Source organism: Notolabrus celidotus, chromosome 9 (genome assembly GCF_009762535.1).
Source record: "Notolabrus celidotus isolate fNotCel1 chromosome 9, fNotCel1.pri, whole genome shotgun sequence".
NCBI classification, from domain to species: domain Eukaryota; kingdom Metazoa; phylum Chordata; class Actinopteri; order Labriformes; family Labridae; genus Notolabrus; species Notolabrus celidotus.
In genome coordinates this window covers 21,223,153-21,246,815 of record NC_048280.1, presented here as the reverse complement: position 1 = coordinate 21,246,815, position 23,663 = coordinate 21,223,153, and the positions used below count along the sequence as shown (strand labels likewise).

Sequence of the window (23,663 nt, the reverse complement as noted above, 5' to 3'; positions counted from 1 at the left end):
GATGTGTAGATGTGAAATATGCAAAACAAGAGTGGCCTTCTCATTGTGTCCCTTTTAAAAGTGATTATTGACCTCAAAGGCTGTTTATTTAATGGATGTCAATTTAATTAAAACATAAAGTACAACAGGGATGGATATGAAGACACAATGTATTCAATAATTCATTGGTTCTGTAATTATCTGTCCCTGGCCACACGGCTAATAAGCAGTGGTGTTCATGCTAATTGATTATTCTGCAGGTGTTGATGCGGCTCTATTAGCATATTAAGTAGGAAACCACTGGAAGCTTGTCTGTAACCGTTTCAGCGACTCACAAGAGCGGCAATCTTGCCACAAACAGAGGAAAAAACAAATCTTTTAAAGCACACTCCTTTGCTATCTCACTGTTTGTTTGGTTACACGGTGGCTTGGCGATAAACACTTTATAAACAAAAGCCTGTAATGGGGTTAGCACGATAACTGGAAATAGGAAAGCTTCTCTGAATGCTCAAATTGAACAAAATCTGAAAACTGCACTGTTCAGAGGTATTTATCGTCATTCACTTAATGGTAAAAAACAATGTCTACGTTTTGCTCCTGAGCTATAATCAGCAAATGAAAACAACATGCTTGTATATTTTGAGCATATATTTTAACCTGGATAGAGAGGATATTTCCTGAAATGAAATCACCTTTTGTTAACAGATACAGTGAGGTAACAACATCCCAGAAGGGTTACAGTAACATGTAATCCACTAACAGTACTTAGGGCTTCAGCACACAACACACAAAAACAATACATACACTAACCTTTTAGTAGTGCAGTCAGGATGGCAAGGTCAATGTCCTGATGACCCTCAGACCCCATCCGGAAAACTGTTATCTGTGAGACATAAAGAGAAAGAGGAAGAGAGAGAGAGAGAGAGAGGAGAGAGAGAGAGAGGAGAGAGAGAGAGAGAGAGAGAGAGAGAGAGAGAGAGAGAGAGAGAGAGAGGGGGCAGGTGCAGGTGCATTAATTCTAAACAATCAGAACTTTTTGAATGTATCCATTGTTTTTGATTGAATATATCATGACTTAAGGCAAAAACAAAGTCGAAACAAGCTGAGAGTGCATTTATTTGCTGGTTTACAGTGCTCCACTACAGCTGAGGAAATCTGAGGTTGAGGTGATGGAGAAGAAAGGAGTGTTATTGTTATGATGTAATGTACTGTATCTCCACTTCAGACACTTTTCTGTTTCTTCTTGTCTCTTGTTCTGAGAAAACCACAAACTTTCACATCCAGTAAACATGCTCACAGACTGAATGGAGAAAATGCTGAGAAAGCAGGTAAGCAGAGGCAGAATAAAAAACATGACAGAGAGAGACGAATCAAATGAAAGGTAACTAATGGAGTTGTTGTTCGCCGAAGTACATCTTGTACTTTTTCTTTTGCTGTGTTAGACGTATTTAGATTTGCATTAAATGGAAGAACCTTTCCTGTGGCCAGTTAAGGTCAATGTCTATGTAACCTGACGTGGCTTAAAGCTGCATTTTTTATGTCCTGCATGTGATAAGGGAATGGTGCAATGGATGAAAACTGCTGAGAGGGAAATCAGTATAATGTTGCCGCTTTTCTGCTTGTTTGTTTGCTTGCTTTAATCATATGTGTTCACATGTGTGCGGATGTACATGTTCACGTGTGAAGGGCACCTTGTGTTAGCGCTGTACGTTTGAATGCGTGTTCTGAATGCTTCACGAGCTATTCCTCTAATCCTTCCATCCACCCATCCAGCTCCTCCTCCCTCCTCCCTTTTCTCCCTGCAGCCTATCTCTCCTCCCATCTCTCCTCTCTAAATGGCTTTATTTCGTGGAGCTCCGGGAATCCACTGCTGCTGCTCCTTCTGCTGCTCCTTCTTTCCCTTGGGCAATGCTGCAATGATGTAGGCACCCCCTTCTCCTCCTCATCGCTCCATCTGTCTCTCTCTTTTTACACAATATGAATGCACAAAAGTAATCCAATTCCCACTGATGATGTACAGTGGCTAATATGTTGGCTCATTTATCATATTCACACCACATGCTGATGACATGCTACCTCCTGCCTGAGAGAGGAGAGAGAGGAGAGAGAGGAGAGAGAGGAGAGAGACACAAGATGTAACGCCTGAGACCTGTGCCATGCATCGCAAATGCCATCACTAACAAGCATCTCTCTCTCTCTCTGTCTCTCTCTCTCTGTCTCTGTCTCTCTCTCTCTGTGTGTGTGTGTGTGTGTGTGTGTGTGTGTGTGTGTGTGGTCGCTATCAGCCTGTGTAATCAAAAGATCTTTCTCCAGGTGAAATGGAAGTGCAACGGGATGTGAAGGGATCGATTGAGTTCTTCATGACCATGGGAAACCGATGATTCGCCAGTGCAGTGTGTAATTTTATGTGCTTCTTTGAGTCAAGTTATAGTGTGTGTGAAGTTACGTGTGTGTGTGTGTGTGTGTGTGTGTGTGTGTTTGTTTAAATTGTACAGCCAGTGGCTATATGATCATTTGCTAGACTGCATCTTTGCCTTGAGACTAATAGATGTTAACAACACATTTAAAGAGCCATCTGCTGAACACACATGCAATACTATGATCTAACTAAGTGTGTGTACAAGGGTGACTGGTCTTGTGTGTACACTTAAGTATATGCATGCAAAACTATGATTCAGATCTAATAGGATCGGTTTAAGGGGGGGGCAGAAGGCCAAAGGAGGAGAGAGACAGATAAAGGAGTAAAGAGAAGAAAACCCCTGTCTGGGATTTTTTCAGACTCAGGCTAATGTGTAACCCCATCAGTATGGTTTCCTTTTTTTGTATTTTTTTTTTTTTTTTGTAACCCTGTGACTATTATTACAGTAGAACAGAGGGTTCCCCTACACACATACACACACAAACTCACATTCACACACATTTGGCTCTTGGCTGCTGTAAGGACCAAAGACAGATGACACTGTGATAAAAAATAGATGATGATTACAGAAGATGTTCTCCACTTTCTATTCTCACCTCTTCCTCCAGGCTTCTCCAACTCATCCTCACCCCCTTTTTCTTCCACTCATTATCTTCCTGCCACACCTCCTGTCCCCCACCAGTAATCTCACAACAACCTCCCACTTGCTCCTCCTCAGCCTACCCCCTCTCATTTTTTCCCACTTCCCTTCCTACTCCTTCCTCCCACTTCTCCAATCACACCCCAAGGTGACCCCATGGATATGCACCACCTGTTATCACTGATGCTCTACAACAGAGAGGCTTAGCAACACAACCGGTACCACAAAAGCAAGGCTGCTAATTTCATTTCAACATTCCCACAGAGAGTCATCGATAAGTGAGCGCCAGAGTAAACAGACGGCTTCCTCTCTATCTATTTCAGCATGTTGTACCAGCAAAGAAGCTCTTGAGTACTTACTGTGAGAAAGGTTTATTTTAAACTCATGTCACTGACTAACACATTTGTTGTACGGCACATTTAGATGTCTTGATGTCAGCTCTGCTTTTGGTAATATCAGAATTTGAAATCTTTTCAAATGCTGAATACATTTGCGACATTTCCCGGCCTCTACACTGACAGTCATTACCTCAAGGGTCAACTTATAAGAGAGGGGGCCCTGAGTCTTGTCTGTCACACTCCATCTCTCTGCTGACAAGAAAGGAAGGAGAGAGGAACAGAGCAGAAGCAGTATAAAGCAAGCAGAAGCAGGGATTGGAAGGATAAACTTGGGACTGCAAATAAGAGGAAGCATGTGTTGAACAAAGGAAGACGGAGAGAGGGAGATTTGGTGATGGGAAATCCAGAGAAGTCACATAGATGATGCAAAAGAGGAAGAGCAGTGTGATCTTTCACAGTGTTTCTGGGATCTAACAGAGGATTCCAGCATCTACAGAGACTCTAAGCTACATGCTTAGAGGATCAGAAAACTGCTCTTCACGCTGCAGTGAGCCAAGCTGATAGGAAAACATTCATCTTCATTTAACAGGCAAAACGCACACTGATGCTGCTACATGTAAATATGAGGCCCTTGGCGGCCACACACATGCACACACAACAGCGTACAATCATACAGCCCATAAAAGCTTCAATGTTTTCACTGAGTGCATACATCCTGAATGGCTGCATGAAATATTTAGTTGTATATTTATGACTTTCTCGCCTTAAGTATAAAACAACAATCTTCAGCATGACAGACAAATGGGACATAAAAGGGCAACAAATTTCTGAGTTCATGAAATTTTAAACTGATTAATTTCCCAGTTGGTAATGGTCCAAACGCTTGCCTCTCATCCAGCATATTTTCTCTTTTGAGGCACAAACTCTCTACTGTATCTCCCTTTTGCTCATTTGCTCTGCACCCAAACAACATTTGTTTCCTTCTCCTACTTCTTGTATCATTTCCTCTCTTTCCATCTGTCCCTCACATCCTCCCTCCTCCTCTCCCTCTCATGGTCCATTTAAGTCCCTCTTTTGCTCTCCTCTTCTTCCTCCTACTCTTTCTAAGTCTCACTTGTCAGGGAGGCGGAGGAGAATTGCAGCTTGGTGGTTCCTCCTCAATATTTAATCCGAATTAAACATATAAGGCCTATTCTACACTCAATTATTCATACCAAGCTGGGAGATACCAGGACAGTCATCTTACAACCCCCTCTTCCCCCTGACAGAGAGAGAGCAAGGAGGAGGGAAGAGAAAGAGCCACCTCTCTATTAATTAAACCTAGAATTGGATTTCTATCAGTTCTTGAGGAAAAAAAGAGCCAGGCACTGTTTTCTTATGCAGATTGTAATCTTTTCAGTGTGCTTGTCTGACATCCACATGAAATTGTTCCACTTTTTGTATAAAAGGGATAACAGAGGAGATAACACATGTGCATATGAGAAGAATGATTACCCTTTATTATTCACACAAATGTAAAACAACTGTGTGGCCTGTTCTTTTCATCATATATACACACACATATATATATATATATATATATATATATATATATATATATATATATATATATATTTATTTATTTATTTATATTTCTCACTGGGAAATGAGCCAGCCCTCATTAAATGAGACTAAAGAATAAAGCTGACAATAAGGATAATTGTTTGTAGCCACACAGAGCATAATTTAATGCCTGACTAACTTTACAGCTGTATATTCAGAACAAAAAATGTATACTTATATATATTGTGTGGCATTCTGAAGACATTATTCGGGTTAAGGACTATATTGCACTTAGAAATAAAGTTGATATCTTGCCACATACAGATCTTGGTGCACAGGCAGTAAACAGGGCATATTTGAAGCCTCTCAATATTAAACAAACAGTGGAGTTTGATAAACAAAGCAGAGGAAAACAGGGTAAAAAGTGAAGCAGGGAAATGTCAACAACAATAAAAGCAACATGCTGAAAACAAGGCAAAGGAAAACCTCCTTTTTTGTGCTTTCCCTCTCTTTCCTCTGAAGCAGACATGAACACACTGCTTTCCCTCACTCCAACATTATCCCAGCAGGTCACCCTTTTGTATTTCTCTTTTACTCCTCATCTGTGGCTTTCCTGTTGCAGACTAGAAAAACAGGTGAAAGCACAGGTGCTCTGGCACACACACAAACTAACTCTCTCTCTCTCTCTCTCTCTCTCTCTCTCTCTCTCTCTGGCAGACTGCTTCCCTGACCCAGAATAAACCTGCATTTGCTGCTGGTGTGAGTGAGTCAACACAACAGTTGTATGACCCAGCTCCTGCCCTAGATGATAACACACGTTTGATATGGCAGAGTTTTGGTGTACAAGGGTAGACACAGGTTTATGTAATTACTCCAGCAGGTGGAACAGGTACTTCAGAACTAATAATCCCTGCACCACTTTATCAGGTATAAGCTGCAACACTGAGTCCTTTAATGTCTAAACACAGTCCTCTGAAGAGACACTTGATGTTAGAGAAAGTGTAAAGTATCATCGCATAGTGTCAGTAGTAATTCTGTCTATAAATATTACAGGGGCCACTTTTTAAAAAGACAAAAACCCACCAAATCTTGAAAAGCAGTTTTATGTAGACTCTGGGTCAACAGGGATGTGTTTGGAGCTGCCTTCACACAATACAAAACAGCAGACTTGCATGAATAAAACACAAAGATCTTGTAGGTTCTCATGTTTGTTATTCTACTTGACTTTGTTTTTTCATTGGCTGTTTGTGTGTTTGCAAGTCACCTTAGGAGTACCTTCAGAGCAGTACCAATGCAAGTAGTACCTGACAAACAACACAACTGAGGAGTCCACGTACATAGTAACTACTTCAGTGAGAGACGTCATGGTGGGATTGGAAAAACAAAAATGAATGTCTTTAGATACCATGTTACTTAACATGTTTGGTCGGATGTATGCATATGTGCTGTAGAGGAGGCCAGAAGAAATCATGATGAAACCCTGGGACATTTGATTTGGTTTCATCTTAAGGAGGAAGTGCTGCTTTTATTAAGCTGTCCTGAGGCATTTGAATATTTTACATTAAAAGTCATTAAGTCTTATCAGTTCTTATTAGGAAGGGGGGCTAAGACGAAGCTCCTTAGTGCAAAATGAAAACACATCTTTAACATGTTTTTTGTACTGTAGGTCTGAAATAAGATTTTTGGAAGACTCCTGGTCTCTTTATTGATCTGTGGTCTGATGAATTTCGCAGGGTCTTCAGTTGAGCCATGACAGGAATGTGTCAGGTTTGAGATGGAATGATGGCAGCTCTTGGTTTTGCTCATTTTTCTTTCTCCCCCATCTCACACACATACAAACTACAATCCATGCCTGATCGTGTAGAGTGATTAGGAGGGAACCCCTGTGATGCCTATCAGCCTGATAAATGTGAGATTTGTGGAACTATGCAGTGAGTGAGAGAGACAGAGAGGTGCCAGACGGCAGAGAAGTGATACATCTATCAATCTCTATAATTTTGGCTTTTTAAATAATCAACGTGTCCCCTGCTTTAAGTTGTTATGGAAGACACACAAGGAGGATGAATGTTTTATGTCATCAGCAAATGTTTTATGGTGTTTTTAAGATGATATCCTACAGATAAAGACTTTTTGACTTTGATACAGATTTTTTTGTACATTTGTTTATCATGAAGTTCGGGATCCAAGCTATAAAAAAACTATCTCCCTGATTTACCAGCTCCTGAACTCTGCTATATACATACATGAGTTGAACAAGTCTTGTAAAGGAGCTTTTACTGACACTAAATGGATTACCAGAAAAAATCACAAATGACCCAGCTTCCAGAATATCAAAGACAAGGTGAAGCAGGGTTATAGGAGTTTTACAACATCGCTAAAATACATTTTCAGAGCTCAGTTTCAATCTGTCAATGGCGACAGATTTCAGACAGAGGCAGCATCAGATTATCTGGCCTCCACAGCTGCTCCTGCTGAATGATTCACAGCCCATTGTTCTGCTCTGGTGTATTGTGCTCAGAAGATCCATCAGTGTGAGCATCAGTCAGCCACTGGAACCCCGCTGAGGATGCAATCAATCCACTTACGCGCTGCACAGCCATGACTGATGCCGGGCAGCCAGCAGAATACTATGTGTGTGTACGTGCATGTTTTTGTGTGATTCCTTTGATTTTATTTTAGGTATGAGTCAATGCTTTACAATCATCACACTAACTGGAACACAAAATAAAATGATTAACCTACATTATTTTTTACAAACAGGACAGTCTATCACATTATACAGACATGGATTGTACCCACAAGCAAATCAGATTTAAGAGGCTAAATTGGATTGTAGTTTGGCAGATTCACTTCAAAAGTTGTGATACAACAAGGCGTAAATGTGTGTGGGTGGGTGTGTGTATGCTACTAATTACAAATTTAAAAGAAGAGTGCCAGCAGCAGCCAGCAGTACAGACAGTCAGTGATCTGGCAAATAATGCCCTACCCAACAAAAGCCATTGTACTCTATGTTCAAAGTGAGTTGAGACGAGAGCAACCAAGTGGTAAATAAGTTTGTAATGCTGCAGAACTATGATACAGTTAAAGCTGCAAGCTGTTTGTTTGCAGCGCAGCAGATGTGGAACACTATTATATTGTAAATTAGTGTAAGCTTATGAGGGTGTGTGACTGCATGTGGACTGTAGGCACTGCCTTGGTACAGATTTGTGTTATACAACAATGGCTAGGGCAAGAGAGCATCATGTCCTCTGCCACTGTGATCAAATCCACCATGAGAAACACCTGAACACACTAAACATACACATATGCAGTCAAAGCCAAACACACATCTAATTACTAATCACCTCTACACAGACAACCTTTAGCTGCATTAATAAGAGGTTGGTTTCGTGTGACTGACAACACTCCAAAGGGACTGAGACTCCTCTCTGGGGGGCAGGATGTGTGACAGCCACACCTAACATGACGTGTGTCTTGAGTTTGACACTACCGTAGGGGTACAGACCCTAAAGGTGGAGGCCATTTTGGTCTCATACGTCATCTGAATACATTTACATCCACTTAACATTACATGTCATGCATAAAAGATGGGCTAATAATTGCTTCAATGCAAGTTTCATGATGCGCTGCATTTCAGAAATCCCATGTTGTTACTGCTTCACACATTTTTCATCACTGAGATTCTTAATGCAGTAGAGATGACAATCAAATTTTAATGTTGTCTAATGATGTTTGTACGGATGGGAGATTAAGGTGCGTCTGTAGCGAAGTCTTTTTGCACTTAAATGTTGTGAATATGCATGAGAATGTTTGCTTTTCCTGCATCTGCAAACATGTGCATGTTTGATAACGACACTCACCAGCTCCTTCTTCTTCATGCACTCCATGAGGATGATGAACAGATGTTGGGCCTGTGTGCGGCTGTAGGTGAAAGTCTTCTGAATGGTCACCAGCAACTGGTCTCTTAGAGACTCATTAATAATGCTGCAGAGGGGTGGAGGAAAAAAAGAGACAGTGTCAGGGAGGGGGTCATGTAGAGGTAAGCAGGGGGGAAATGGTTAGGGGGAAGCTGGCAGCAAATTAGATTTGTTTGTCTGTAAGTGAAACCAAGGTTAACCGGGGCCTTCAGCGCTTCTGATTCCTTGGCCAGAGGTGATGCAGTCAGTTTACTGTAACTGGATTTCAATGCAGTAAAAAATGTAATTCATTGTGTGTCTCATGAAGTATACAACCTTTTTTTTAAACTATGTTTTATAAAAGTAATGCCCTTGAGTGTTGCCATATATTTTTACAAAGTAAACATAGCCGTAGCATTTAATTTTAGCTGCCATATACAAAAACATGAAATTATTTGTTTTCATTTTTGATATAAGGGATTTGGTCATAAAATACCATAAATAAACAAACAAATAAAACTGTAATTTGTATTCCAAACTGAATTAATGTAAGTATTTGCATAAGTGTTTGTCCTTGCATGTCAGCACATGGGTATCTAAGCACATACCCTCCCTCCTCAGAGTACTTGTGTCCGAAGGCCAAGATGTCTGAGGCCCTGCCGCTGCCATCACACACCACCACAGGGACAGGAGGCGTGTCCCTGAGGTATTCCAGCACTATGGAGATCACATTCGGGCCCCCTTCTACGATCAGAGCCACCACCGGCACTCCCTGACCAATGCCTGTGTATGAAACAGGTGGGAGCAGCAGAAACAGGGGTGAAGAGAGGAAATCAGGGATGAAAATAAAAAAAGGAAGAGGGGGAAAGTAAAATAAAGACAAAACAGAGGGGAAAATTAATCAATAGGATATTTCACAAGAGAAATACTTGATGTGCTGATAGGAAAACTGAGTTTCAAAGTGCCAGTTCAACACCTGAGACATCTCATGATGTTACTTCAAGACACTAAATGCTTTCAATTATTTTCTTATGATAGTAAAGAGGTTTTCTACAAACCACCAACACCAAACACATACAGCCCACCTGGAGTTTGTGTTGGTTTCTCTTGTGTAGACATGTGTGTCCCAAGTGTGTACGTGTGTGTGTGTGTGTGTGTGTGTGTGTGTGTGTGTGTGTGTGTGTGTGTGTGTGTGTGTGTGTGTGTGTGTGTGTGCGTGTGCGTGTGCGTCTGTGAGCGTGAAAGAGAAAGAGGTTGACAGAGAAAGAAAAGGCTCCAATGGTTTCACTCACAAAAGAGGCTCATGTCTGCTTATCACAGACTATTCAGGGTAATTCTCTACAATCAGCAGGTGTGAGATAATGTACAGGAGTTAGTATTGTAGATTATGGACTTATTGCCTAACTCCCAAGAGAAATGTTGCCTTGTCCTTGCTTTTTGTAGTTTTCTTTGAGTGCCTTTAAAATGCCACAAACCCTACAAATCCCAGAGTTCAAGTCTTTCTTATTGTGGTCTCAATCCAGTCTGTTCCCTAAACCCTCCTCTCCTCCTCATCCTAAGCCATTTCCTCACTTCCTGTTTTATCATTCCAGTCCGTCTCTCTCTCTCTCTCCACTTCAATTCTCCTCCTCTCCTTCCCATTCTGCCTTGTGTGGTTGTGTTGTCAGCCGGGTGTTTTGACTCTTCTAATTCAAAAGCTGTGTAACAGCCGGATCTTACCCGCCCCGCACCCTCATCCTGGTCTGCATAATTCACAGAGGAGAAAGCATAAGCTGTCTCTCAAACACGCAGTTGGACGAGCAAGTGCAGATGAGTGCTTACATACTGTATGCACACACGCAAACACAAGCACACGCACAGATTCAGACGCTAACTCGCCACCCTCACTCTTTGCCTACCACTGCCTCATGCGGCCCTGCAACAGGGACAGTTACATAAGGAGAATATTTTCGGGGCTTCTCCTACTTCAAAGAGGTAAAACGTCACTGTGCCACAGAGCATCACATGACCATACATCAACAGAGCTCAGTGTGAGAAAGGAGCACACTAATGACTTGTGTGTGGAATCTGATTCCTCCATTTTTTAAGGTCTATTTTTGTTGTGACCTGCATGCCTGTGTGTGTGTGTTTGTGTGTGTGCGTGTGTGTGTTTGTGAGAGCTTGCGTCTGTGAAGGAACGAAGCACTGATATTGATGACTAGTGAGCTTTGGAGGCAGAAAGACACTGTCCAAAGCAGATTACTGTTCAACTGAAACCCACCGAGGAGCAGAGGAGGAGGAGAAAGGACAGCTGTATGATGGAGAACTGGTGGGAGTTAGTTCTGCCTGTATACACACAGATGCACACACACACTCACACCAAAACAGACACACACATCTACACTAACCACAAGTTCTCTTCCGCCTGACTACCACGACACATTGGGCAAATTTAATGATTGCCCTTGACCTCCATTTAAAGTTAGTTTATCTCATTAACAACAGCCTGAACTACTTTACTTGGACATGGATGAAGAAGCATATCTATATATTTTTTATTTAAGCCTAAAACGAGCTTAAAGTTTCCCACTATGATTTTTCATTATGCTGTTAATTTGAATAAATGGATGCAGGTAATTTCATAGTTATCTTTGTATGTGATTCCTAGAGAGCATCACTTGAAATTGTTGAATGAGAACTTGAAGCCTTAAACCTGGCAGTGTTAGCACTTTGCTGCTTCTACTGAACTTGCAGTTTTGTACTTTTTTAATTTAATCCTCTGATCATATAAAAAGCTGAGAGTCTTTTGAATTATTTTATCTGTGGAAGCAGATTCTGTGGTCTGAACCCTCGCTCTGAATCAAATAAAACACAAGTGTTGAAGCACATGCCGTGTGGTTACATGAGTTGGCACTTTTCCAAAGAATGCCTTTTACTCTAAATGGAAATGTAAGCCTACAGCTAGAGAGCTAATCTGTTACAGTATTTGGTGGAGAACCCCCTCACTGAATGTTTACTCTGCCAAGTGCTATACTTATGTGAAGAGCACTATCAATGATTTATTCTACCTAACCACAAAACTTTTGGTTTCATCTCAGTTTTTTTATATTTGCTCATCCAGAGGGGAGAGGGGACTTTTCACTACCCCATCTTAATGAACATTACACCTGCGGAGCAAAGAGTACTGCTGATAACTTACAGGAAAGCAAGTATTTCTGCCATACTTTCAACCTGCTGTCACATATCTAGATAAAAACTGTAATCTATTGGCAGTTATTCTAGCTTTAGTCTGAGTATTTAGATGTATAAGCCTATCAGTTTAAGTCACGTTTTAGTCATTTCCCCTCTTAGTAGATGACAACTCAGGACGTTGTAGTCTAGTTTCAGTCATTAAAAAGTCATTACAGTTAAGTCATTACATTTGGTTAAAACGTTTTCTGTTCAATCTGTAAATCAGAAATTGGTATCAAGGTTAAAGCTGATGTTTATATATGCAAAGCAAAATTTTGTTATCTTTCGTTACTTGTGTAATTTCCATAGACTGTATAAAATATAGACGTAGTATCCGTGACGTCACCCATCTGTTTCTGAAGCTCTGTTTTGAGGCCAGTCGTCAGCGGCAGCCATATTGCTGTTGTCGATTGATTGTGACGTAAAGAGGCGGGCTTTGAGCCTACTAGCCAACAGCTACAGTGTTCCCGTCTGTTAATCAAGTCAGCTGTGCCTCTCATCGGAAGACTCATAATCTCAATATCTACAAAATTACTGTTAGAAAAAAATTCACCCCCCGTACAGTGTGTGCCGATCAGGAAATGAGCTATCCAGACTACACTAGTCTTTTGTACCAGGCTGTAAACATGTTTATTTCTGCTGTAAAGATTGGCTTTTTGAATTGGTGTGTATTTGGTTTCCGGTACTTCCAGAGCCAGCCTCAAGTGGATCCTCGATGAATTGCAGTTTTTAGCACTTCCCGCATTGGACTCATATTTTTAGACCGGAAGTTGCCGCTTGGTAATTTCCCAATACCTTAGCCTAGTTGAAGACTTTAGCCGAGACCCTTGAATGCAATGCTGCTGTCCCTGCTGATTGACTAAGGTACAGAAAGTGCATTCCTAACTCACAGTCAAGAAATAAAATGTTCTCACTTTGCCAACTATGGCTATGTTTGTGTCAGACTTCAAATGAAAAATCACCTGTGTTCTTAATGAAAAGAGCTGTATTAAACTTTTATGATTGTCCCTAACTGTGCTCGTGGTGACAGGCACGCTGGACTGACATTAAGGTTATTGCACTCTTAACTGCATCATCCTCTTTGATGACTAAATATGCTCTCTAACATATCCCCAAACTAGGATAAATCAGGCTTTGACAGAGCTATTAATGGTAACAGCAGCAGAAAACAGCAAACTTTAAGCATTAAACTGTTTTCACCCCAAATCCTGGCTGTGGCTTTAGCTCAGACATATAACAGGAAAGAATCATCACTGACAATAATAAGGCTGCATGGAGGCAGAGGGAATTTGTATCCAAGGCACAATTATTGCAGGTAAGTGACAAAAATAACACTGAGCGCCCAAACCAATTTAACCTTTAACAAGAGTGTATTTCTTGTATTTTGACAGACAGATCAAACGCACAGCAGGGAGGAAACATATGGATTTTGAGTGTCCAACAGCCATTCACTATTATTTCAGTCCCGCCTCATGTCATTGACAAAAAAAAAACATATGTCGTCTGAGTTGTTATCATAAATTATGTCTTTTTAGCTCGCCATTGTCTCATTTTTGTCACGAAAAAAAGGTTACACAAAGTTCGTTCAACGAAATTAACTCTGCTTTAAAAAAACGCAGAGTGAGAACACAATAATATAAACTTAACTAAACCAATTTGATTTAGCCATCCATTTCAAAAAGTACCTCTCTTCAACTTTTTCAATGCCAGCAAGCCTCTCAAAGGTACACTGACTGCATTCTCTTAAGGAAGTGTGCATGTGTGGGAGAGAATTTACATGTGAATGGGGGGGCACATGCATTTTTGTACCTGCAACAATGATGTGTTAAATTCATACAGATGAAACCTGCAGCACCTGCTGGTAAAAGCTGTGTTGTGCATACCTACTCCAGCTGATGAAACTTCTGCAGCAAACTGAAGGCAGCAGGACAGATGATACATCTGCAACCTCAGAACTGGTGTGAGTGTGGAGCCCTAAGGCACAACCATTAAAGGTGTTTAGCCTCTCTACATAACATGAACTGACCTGGCTTCTACATAATAACAACACCCTTCAGATGGGTCAGTTATTCAACCTTTTTCAGCAGACATTTTATAAATGAGCCCCGTAATCCTGTGAGTCATGACCTCCTTTTCAACTTTCTCTGCAGATTTATGAAGCAGTTCGTGTTTCATTCTTGAAATATGGTTTGCTGCGAGCTGTGCTGAATCACATTGAGGATATGACGCGTCAGTGTGTGCTTATAGGCACAGCAGCATGATTTCCTGAGAAAGCGTCTCTCCATTTGTTAAGCCGTTGTTGTCTCACATCCCTGTGATTGGCACAGCTGTTACACAGTGATGACAGAAGTGATGTGAGTGGCTGAGAGCGGATTTATTAATCATCCCCCAACCCAGCTCTATTGCACATTTTTCACCGCTACACATGAACCAAAATAGCTTTTTTGCTTTAAGACACCCACATAGAGCGGGTACCCAAGTCTCCGTCTGATCATTAAAAGGTTTTGAAGAGGATTTTACCTCTTTTAATGCAGGATAATCACTCAACTTCAGAATTCTAACAAAAAAGACTCAAATGTAGTGAAAGAAAGAAATAAATACTTTGTTGAAACAAGTTGAGAAAAAAATATTTTACAATGAACCCTCCCCTGCCCCCTATTCTTCCGCAGTTCCTCAATTCACACACTCCTACGCATCAGATAACACAATCGTCAAACCCCTACACATTCCTTCTCTCCCTTGTTTGTCTGTAACTATTACATAGTTTTAACCCAGTGCCCACACCTCATCTGTCAGAGGGAAACTACCCAGAAAAGGTGTGAAAAAGCAGAGGCAGAAGAAAAGAAGAGTGGTGGATGATGAGACTCAGTGGTCACAACCTTCTATATTTATCCAGCAGGGGCGATGAGAAGGAAACAAGAGGCAGAAGGAATTTAGGAGGGAAAGAGAAGCGTGTGAGTGAGACACACATAACATGCTTAAATGGTCCTAATTAAGGATCCAGCAATGACTCATCCTCTGAGTGTGTGTCCCTGCTTGTGTTAGGCAGTGTGAGCGTCTGTGAGTTTATGCTTGCAAGTGTCAAATTAGTATCAGAATGACTGAAAGAGGTGCACTCCTGAATGTGGGTCATTGTTTCAAGCAAACCCCACCCCACCCAAAAGTAAAAAAAGATGGAAACACTAATATATTTTACAAAACAAACTAGAAACAACAAAAACAGTCAGGAAACATCAGATATGTGAACACAGCATGGCTTGACATGACGTGACAGGCCACAGAACAAAAGGTCAGGGGGTATGCGACACTAAAAGGGCAAAGCTCCCCTCAAACTTTTATATTCTGTTGTGAGGTGACATCATGAGGAAACCAGATTTGGTCCGGTTTTCAGTGACACCTTTTCATCTGTAATTTGAGGGAAATAGTGGAATAACCACAGCAGAGTAAGCCACCACAAAGTACCCAACATCACCACCCTGACTTCAACCAAGGCATTCACCAAGTAGCTGCAGAATTTTTTTACTTCAATGTCACATTGACAGGAATACATAGACTTTATTGTAACTGCAATGCACTGGCACAGTACAACGAAACAGGATGTTCTTACCAATGTCCTTACATATAGTCATAAAAATAAATCATAAATAAATAAACTATAGAGAGCATAAAAACTATAATTAAACCACAAATAAAAACACAGAAAAACTACAATTAATGATGTAGATTCCTTTTTATTGGACCCATAGCCCATTTATTGCACAACCTCCATATATTTAACATTTTCTGGTGGACAAAATCATAAAATAAACATATTGCTCTGTGTTCAGGTGTTGGGAATATTCGTGTTTTTACAGCTATGGCTCTGGCCGAAAGGATGACGTTTGCACCCTATAAATCCAGAAGGATATCCATCATCAATGACAAACTTAGAGATTAGAGATTCTATATCAATAAAACACTGATACCAAGCTACCAAGATCTTGGAGGGAAGGTCAGCTGCACTCCTCAAAGAGACACACACACACAACCCTTTCTGTTGTTGCTTCTGAACCCCACATCACCGATGTGGGGTTCAGAGGCAGAGCACTGCACAAAGCCAACCAGGTCCCACACCTGGCAGTAATCCTGAAAGAAAGGAGGACTACCACCGATGCCATTCCCAACATGGTATAAAAACCCTATTGTCTTTTGCCAGCAGAACAGATGGCAGAAGGATTCATCTACAAAAAAGGGATCAGATCTGCTCGAGCCAATGACTGGAAAATGCAGGTCAGGATAGACCTAAAATTCACCTTTCCTGAATGAGTTCATTATGAAAAATCTCATGTCAGGTGTGATCTTGTGATCAACAACGCAGCTGCTTTACATTGTAATACGGTACCATGGGAGGCTGCAGTTGGCAAAGCGTTCAAATTCAAAAAGCTGATGTATTTGGACATGGCAGCAGAGGCAGTAAAACAGGGGAGCAATAACTCCTTGAGAATGACAAAGGAACCTGACTGGGCTGCAAGGTAACCATCAGGCAGGATTGATAGTGAATGGGGCCATACCTCATATCACCATAGAGCCCTCTGAAGGTGTTTTGGGTCCATTCATAAACCACAGAAAAAGGAAGGTGCCCTACTGATGATCCCATGAATTTTTTTACCACCGTACTACCTCTCAAAATGTCAGGGATCTATTCATTATCACCGGGACTTGCAAAAACAAGTCCTGTTGACTCAACTTTTGAAATTAACTGTATTATCTCAGAAGTTTATGCAGCCCAGGAATTTCTGAGCTGCAACTGGCATCTTTAAAATCAAAATACTTTGTTAGTTTCTAAAGCCTTGAGAAGTGAAAATTCTGCACACTGCTTGCACACCTGCTCAGCATCAACATTTATTAGAAAATCACACAACATTTCAGTCCCTCTGGACCTTTGTCAAGCGTGCTCTCAGAGCTTGATGACAAGTGATTTTCTAATAAATGGTGATGCTGAGCAAGAGCAGTGTGCAGAATTCTCTCTTCTCAAGGCTATAGTCATACCTCCTACACACCTGCTTCATGAGACTGTTGGATGTGCAAACCCTTCCTTTCAAACGTTAGTACACAGAGACACATAATGAAGTCCAAACTTTGGGTGATTAAATAATTAAAAAGCAACATTTTGATGGATGGCTTATTCTGTAGATACAGGATTTGTGATCCTTTCTTTTGGGAGACACAGTGAGACGCAGTATGTGTGAATCACAGCAGAGTTAGTGGTCCTCTTGTATAACTACATTTTTCAATCTCTTCCTTCCATGACAAAAGAAGGCTGACTTGTTTTTGTCTGAACACTCTGGATTCACACTGTATCAGCAACTAATGTGATACGACATTCTTCTCTCCTCTAAACTGGTTTTGACTAAATCATAGCAGCAACAGCGGACATGTCATCACACACCATGAGTGCTGGAGTGTGAATGCTATTTCGTTCCCTCTAGGTAGCCATTTATGCAGCTTGTCTCCCACTGCAGCCAAACACATCTTTTTGGAAAAGGCTGAAGTACAGTAAATCAGCTTTATCACTCCAACTCCAAAGAGTTTCTATAATCATATGAGGAAATAACAAGTAAAACATTTATAGAGACTTCTTTTATAGTTCAGTATTTTTTCACAAGCCATCTGACTGTTCCAAAGATATTTACCACGTCTGTACTGCTGATCATAAACTTATATTCCCATACACCACATCAAATGTAGATGTCTATGCACATCCTCAACCTGGTACTCTACCTGGGGCAATTCTTGTATCCAAAAATACACACTACTGGCTCTGTTATCTCTGCACCACAGGGTTGAGCACTCTCCAAATTCATATGAATCATTTTGACATGTTTTTTTGATCCAGTCATGCAAGAACACACCTTACCCCCAGCAAAGCAGGGGGACTAAAGAGTACCCCTGAATGTCTTTATACACCTTTCTGCACATGCTCGTAAATATTCCACACACTTATTCACTCCAACGGTCCAGCTACACAAGCCATCAATGCTGCACCACCACAGGGACCGAAACCACAGACTGGAAGAAGACTATAAAAATGTAAATTTATGTGAGTCATAATATTGATTGTTTAAAAACCTGAACAAAGTCCTAACACTGAAATGTATTTTGAATGTCAACCATTCCGTTGCATAATTTCCAAGCTTAACTTCAAAATATTTTCCTGTTATTTGTGGGGTGTGTGATACAGTCACATTCAGCAGACGGTGACATTTCTGAGCCTGATTCTCACTGTGACGCTGCAGCTGTGTGATATGTGTCAAAAACAAAATCCAAAAAGTAATCCAGTTGGTCACACAGCTGGAGAGCATAAAAAAGAGGCAGAATTATGAACTCTATCTGAAAATAAAGAGTTTTTCTAAGCACTTATAGTACTTGAAATAAGAGTATTACAACCCTCTTGATTTTCCATGTTTCCATGATGTACTGTAATCTCTTCTGTATGGGCTGCTTCAGGGTGGAGGTCACAATGTCACAGCTAATCTACAACGCAAGGCCTTATGGCTCTGGATTCAATTACCCAAGCTACTTCATCCTTTACCTATGCTGTGATTAATGAAATCACTGCTGTATGAGGGTCAGTGAAGGTTATACAGTAGACACAGTTAAAACAGGCACACCTGCCAATACCTCTGCACACGTTCAACACACAAAGTACTGTTTGTGTGCAATTTAATATTACAAGTAATTCAAGTGAAATGTAGGAGAGGGCATACTCAAGGTGCCTTATTCATTCTCATAGACCTTAACAGAACTTCCACAAATTAATTACTTTTGCTCCTCTTTGAACCTGGCATGTACTTATTGTTGAAGATTTTCACGTGCAAAAAAACTAAAAATAAGGAAACTACAATTGAAGTGTTTTTTTTGTTCAACTTTTAAGAAGGAAAAGAAAAAGCATTCATGGATGAACTCAAGCCCCCTTGTGATGTCTTTCACTATTTCATCACACATTTTTATTGAAGGCATCTCAAGGTAATATCTTGTCTCAGTGCCTGCATCCTTCTCAGCTGCATCACACGTCCTTCGTACTTTATGTAACTCTCTTCCTTTCCTGCTCGCCCCCAATCCCTTTTCCATTCCTTCTTTTTCTCACTCTCCCCTCTTCCTCTTTCACTTGTCGTCTCTCCGAGGCAGGTGTGTGATTAAAACGCATTGTGGCTGCTGCTGTTTTGCTGCTGGGGACATGTCAAAAGAGCTGTGCAATGGTTGAGTGAGCCGTGTTGAATGGTGCCAATCATTTTATTGATTTTCTCCATCTTGAGGTTTGACAGTGTCTGCTATGTTCAGGAGATATCCAGCAGGAGTAAAATAGAAAATGTATCATGAGTATTTGACCTTAATATATAACCATATGTGAATGATGAGATATAAAGCTTGTTAATGGCTACACAATATGGTCATGTTCTCTGGCCATAAGCTCTGCCCCTCTGTCCCAGTGCTGCCAAGGCTGAATCCTGTCACAGTAGTCCAGGTTTATTTTCATCTCTTGTTCTGGGTTCTATCAGACCATGACTGGCTGAACAAGTCACTAGAGAGCCATGCATGTAAGGCAGGGCACGATGCTGAGTACTCACTCTAGTGTGTAAACATGCTGGCTCAAGCCATTATATTTACAGCCTGCCAGCAACCGCACTTTCCTGTTTTAACACATCTATTATTTTTACCCCTTCGATATTCTTGTCCACTGTCCCCTGAAGACAGAACAAAACCACAAGTTGTAAAACTTCCCACAACATCAACTATACAACAGAGACCAGAGGAAAAAGTAAGTAGAGGGAGAGCACATCTCTTGTCACCAAGGGTGGTATAAAGAGGCTTATGAACTTAAATGATTAGTTTTGACAGGGGCTCATTGTGCTCCCATAACTTGCAATTGGACTGTTCAATGTGCTAAAATAACCACCAATATGGTGACAATCCAGAATAAAGAAGGAGCAGGGTTGAAGAATCACCATCACCAAGATAATGTGACTCTGGTTTGGTATCAGATAAATAAAAGGTATTTTTTCAGTATGAAACTTCTTCTGCTTGGCTTAAGTAGTGTTATCAACATATACAATGAAAATGGTTCATTTCAGGTATTTGCAACCCCCCCGAATGTTTATATTACATACATACTGTTCGGGTCAATTTGACCCGGCAGTCAAGGTGGAGGCTAAAAGGAGACAGAAGGGTTAAATACTAATTGCTTCTTTGGGATTGTGGGTAGAGCAACTTCTACTACTCTATAACATAGGTCCTAGGATGAAAGGCTAGCTGTATTCAGAGGTCGCTGCCCATTTAGGCAATATATGCCTTCCAAAGTAGCTAAATACGGCATAACTATCTGGGCTTCACTTCATGAAAAGAAAAAAATTCAAAATGTAAAATATAATAAACAAAAATCGATGTCCTGTAAAACTATTTTATTTATATTTAGGTCTTTCCAATGTATATTAAAAAAAGTTTTAACATAGATTTTTATGAAACATGTGAGTTATCCTCTTTGAACCATGATCTGTGAGAGGTAAAGAAGACCATTGCACTAAATATTAACTTAAATGGTAAGTAATAGAGTTAATAATGAGACATAAAAAATGTTTTTGGGGATTTTTTGGTTTCTGACACTTTTACATCATTAAACATGCGCTGGGTCAAATTGACTCAGGACCATTAATGCTGTTCCTGAGAAACGAACATAACAGGAGGGTTAATCAGTAAAAGGTGTGGTGAGCCAGCTATAGATACATTCATTACGATCGTATTCTACTTGTAGATGTTTTGTGTATGCTTGTTTTCTGTCTCTCATGACTTGCAATCCAGTAAGAACACTTTGCAGTAACGTAACGGCATGAAACTGGTAGAATGAAACGAGGATCCTTTAGGACACATTAAAAGAATCAAGTATCTTTAATTGGCTTGACAAAGAAACAATATCTCAAATAAAACGGTCCACTCCTTTCCTTCCCCACATTGGTCTTCCTCCCAGAAAAACACTACCGATTTCATCCAAAGGGGTCATCAGAATCATCACAACATGGAAGTTCCTCAATGTTTTAAAAAGTGTAATAATTGTGAGGGGCCAATTAATTTTCTAAAGTATTTCAGGCAGTCGCATGCTGATAGCGGCTGCAAGAAAACATTGCACACAGGCGCTGTAGGATTAGCCACTGGATTGCCCAGACATCACAAAAATACCACAGGGGGAGATTACGCGTATCTTTCCACCACACTTCTTAAATCTCTTGTTTGTGTGCAGGGCGTGTGACTGTGTGTTAAGAGAAAAAAAGAGAGAGCTTGTGGTTACGTGTGGTCTGTAAACCACGTGTTCGGCCATTCAAGCTAAACTGCCTCTCTACTCTCTTATTCTCTTTCTCTTGACAAGACCCAAAGCTACACAGGATTCCCTTGGTAGTCCTGCTGCGAGGAAAATTGATGTATTCTTCGATTGACCGTGGACAGGTAATCAAATCGAGAAATGGTCCTTGTCTGCTCACCCTAAAGCAGTGAGTGAGGAAGTAAAGGAAACACACACTCAACCAGGTACAGCATATCATACAGACACAGACAGGTACAGTAGTGACACTCTGGGGTTGCACACTTGCAATATCAATTGTAGCACAGTCATACTACAAGAAAAGGGATATGTGGTGGATTGTCAAAGATACAAATACCAAAGTCCTCTCATACTAAACAAATATTGCTATCATTAAGAAGGGTTATGGATTGATTTTGACTGATATAAGACTTCAAAGCTGAGTGATATGTTTCACAGCTGTGGCTGGTGATCAATGTGACCTCAGACACTACCAAGGCATAGTATGTTACTGTCATATGGGTGGTCTGAAGCTTGTATGACGACTGGGCGTCCCTTTGCCTTCCCAGCCCCTTTTATATGATTCCAGGCATAGGATGACAAAGGGAAGTCCATAGGTCACATGACTGGATGACAAACAGAGAGAAAGTGCATTTGTGTATACTGTCATCCCAAAGAGGTATTACTGCAATCCCTGATGTCAAGTTGATACGAGAAGTACACCGTGGCTTTCATTCTGAGACACGTTCAACACACCCACATAAAGTCCCCATCAGCAAACATCTGTGATCGGTCAAACGCTGAATAAAATGATGCTGACAGAGGTAACATTTGACTTGTCATAATGCTCTAAAGAAGGTAATCATGTATTATTGTGTACCAACTTTCCCAGACAGCCTCATTTTTAAATAAGCACTGATGTTACAATGTGTGCATTTGTGTCATCCCAAACCCTGAGGAAATTATTATAAAATCACTTCATGCTGACAACAGAAGCAGGTAACAAATAAATCACAGCTCTAAACAACATTTCTTTATGTCTTATTTGCTCCAAGCCCTAACAAATTCCGAACAATGCTGTGAGAGGCAATTGAGAATATTTTAAAGGGTAGCCTATCAGGGAGGTTTGTGTGTGTTTGTGTCTTTTGTCTGTGTGTGTGTGATCCAGACTAAGAGAAAGAGAATGAGGAAATGGCAGGGAAATGCATCTCGTATTCATGCAAATCCATTTTGTTTCTAGTGAGGAAATAATATGGAAATTGAAAATGTAGAAATGCATGTGACAAGGTCTAAACAGCTGATGAGCCCTACACACAAAAGATTATATGCACATGCAGATAACGATACACAGTGATATACACGTAAGAAATACACACCTAGGTTCTCAGACACACAGACAGGGATTCAAACACACTCCTGATGGCATTTTCTGAGCATAAATCAGCTTTGATGCAATACATTTGAAAATGATGACATGGAGAGCAGAACAGGAAAAAAGCAATGTGTGATGTTAACCAAGTGCCCTAAAATGCCTCCTATGAACCATGTCAGGAATGGTTTGTATTGTCAATTATCAACTTAAGGTAAAAATACAAGAAAACCAATGTTATGTCCATACCTTTATGTGTGGTAATGAATGCAACAGTATGTACTTAATGTGTCTCTGACACACTTACAGTGGTTGTTTGTTGTTCATTATATCTGTTTGTTTGCTTGTTTTGGTAGCTTTTTGTGAGACAAGGATGATCAGGCAGGTTCTGAGGAGTTCATCTGAGTTGTCAGGAAGCTTTGGGAGAAAAAAATAAACCCCTCCCGAAGGCAGGGACACTTTCAAAGGCTTGTGGAGCGCTATCAAAGCGTGCTAAAAATAAACTGTGCCACAACATGTGTTCAGTAAGAAGCACATAATGACAATTTTAGTTTGGCTGTGGCTATTAAACAGAGTGTGAACTCAATTAACCCACAATGGTGTCGTTGATAAAACATGGATTATGGTTTCATTATGTTGGTATCACTCCTCTCTGTGTCATATAAAAACACCTCCTCTAATAACAGGTAAGTAGGTCAGACTGGTAAAAGCGGGATCTATGACAGGCAGATTTAGGAGCCTCCACTCACGTGTGTTGATTTTCTGCAGGGAGATGTGTTTCTCCAGCTGCCGTCGCAGTTTCACCTCAGCGCCGTACTTTCCCGTGGTGCCATTGTCTGCCAGGATGAAGTGGGAGTGGAGACTGTTAAGAACCGTCAGCTTGCTCATAGGGTTGGACATGGTCTGGTATGGACGCACCACCTACATAGAAAAGATGACATG

General features: G+C 40.7%; 1 protein-coding gene across 4 annotated transcripts in view; it reads right to left on the bottom strand.

Annotated features, from left to right (window-relative positions):
- Positions 1 to 23,663, bottom strand: part of trpm3 (transient receptor potential cation channel, subfamily M, member 3) — a 158,522-nt gene that overhangs the window by 34,337 nt on the left and 100,522 nt on the right. For all 4 annotated transcript variants that reach the window (XM_034692533.1, XM_034692530.1, XM_034692531.1 and 1 more), the window contains 4 exons: positions 23,471 to 23,642; positions 9,423 to 9,597; positions 8,779 to 8,902; positions 790 to 862 (listed from right to left, as the gene is read on the bottom strand). In XM_034692533.1, coding sequence (XP_034548424.1) covers positions 790 to 862; positions 8,779 to 8,902; positions 9,423 to 9,597; positions 23,471 to 23,642 — 544 coding nt within the window. The remainder of the gene's footprint in view (positions 1 to 789; positions 863 to 8,778; positions 8,903 to 9,422; positions 9,598 to 23,470; positions 23,643 to 23,663) is intronic.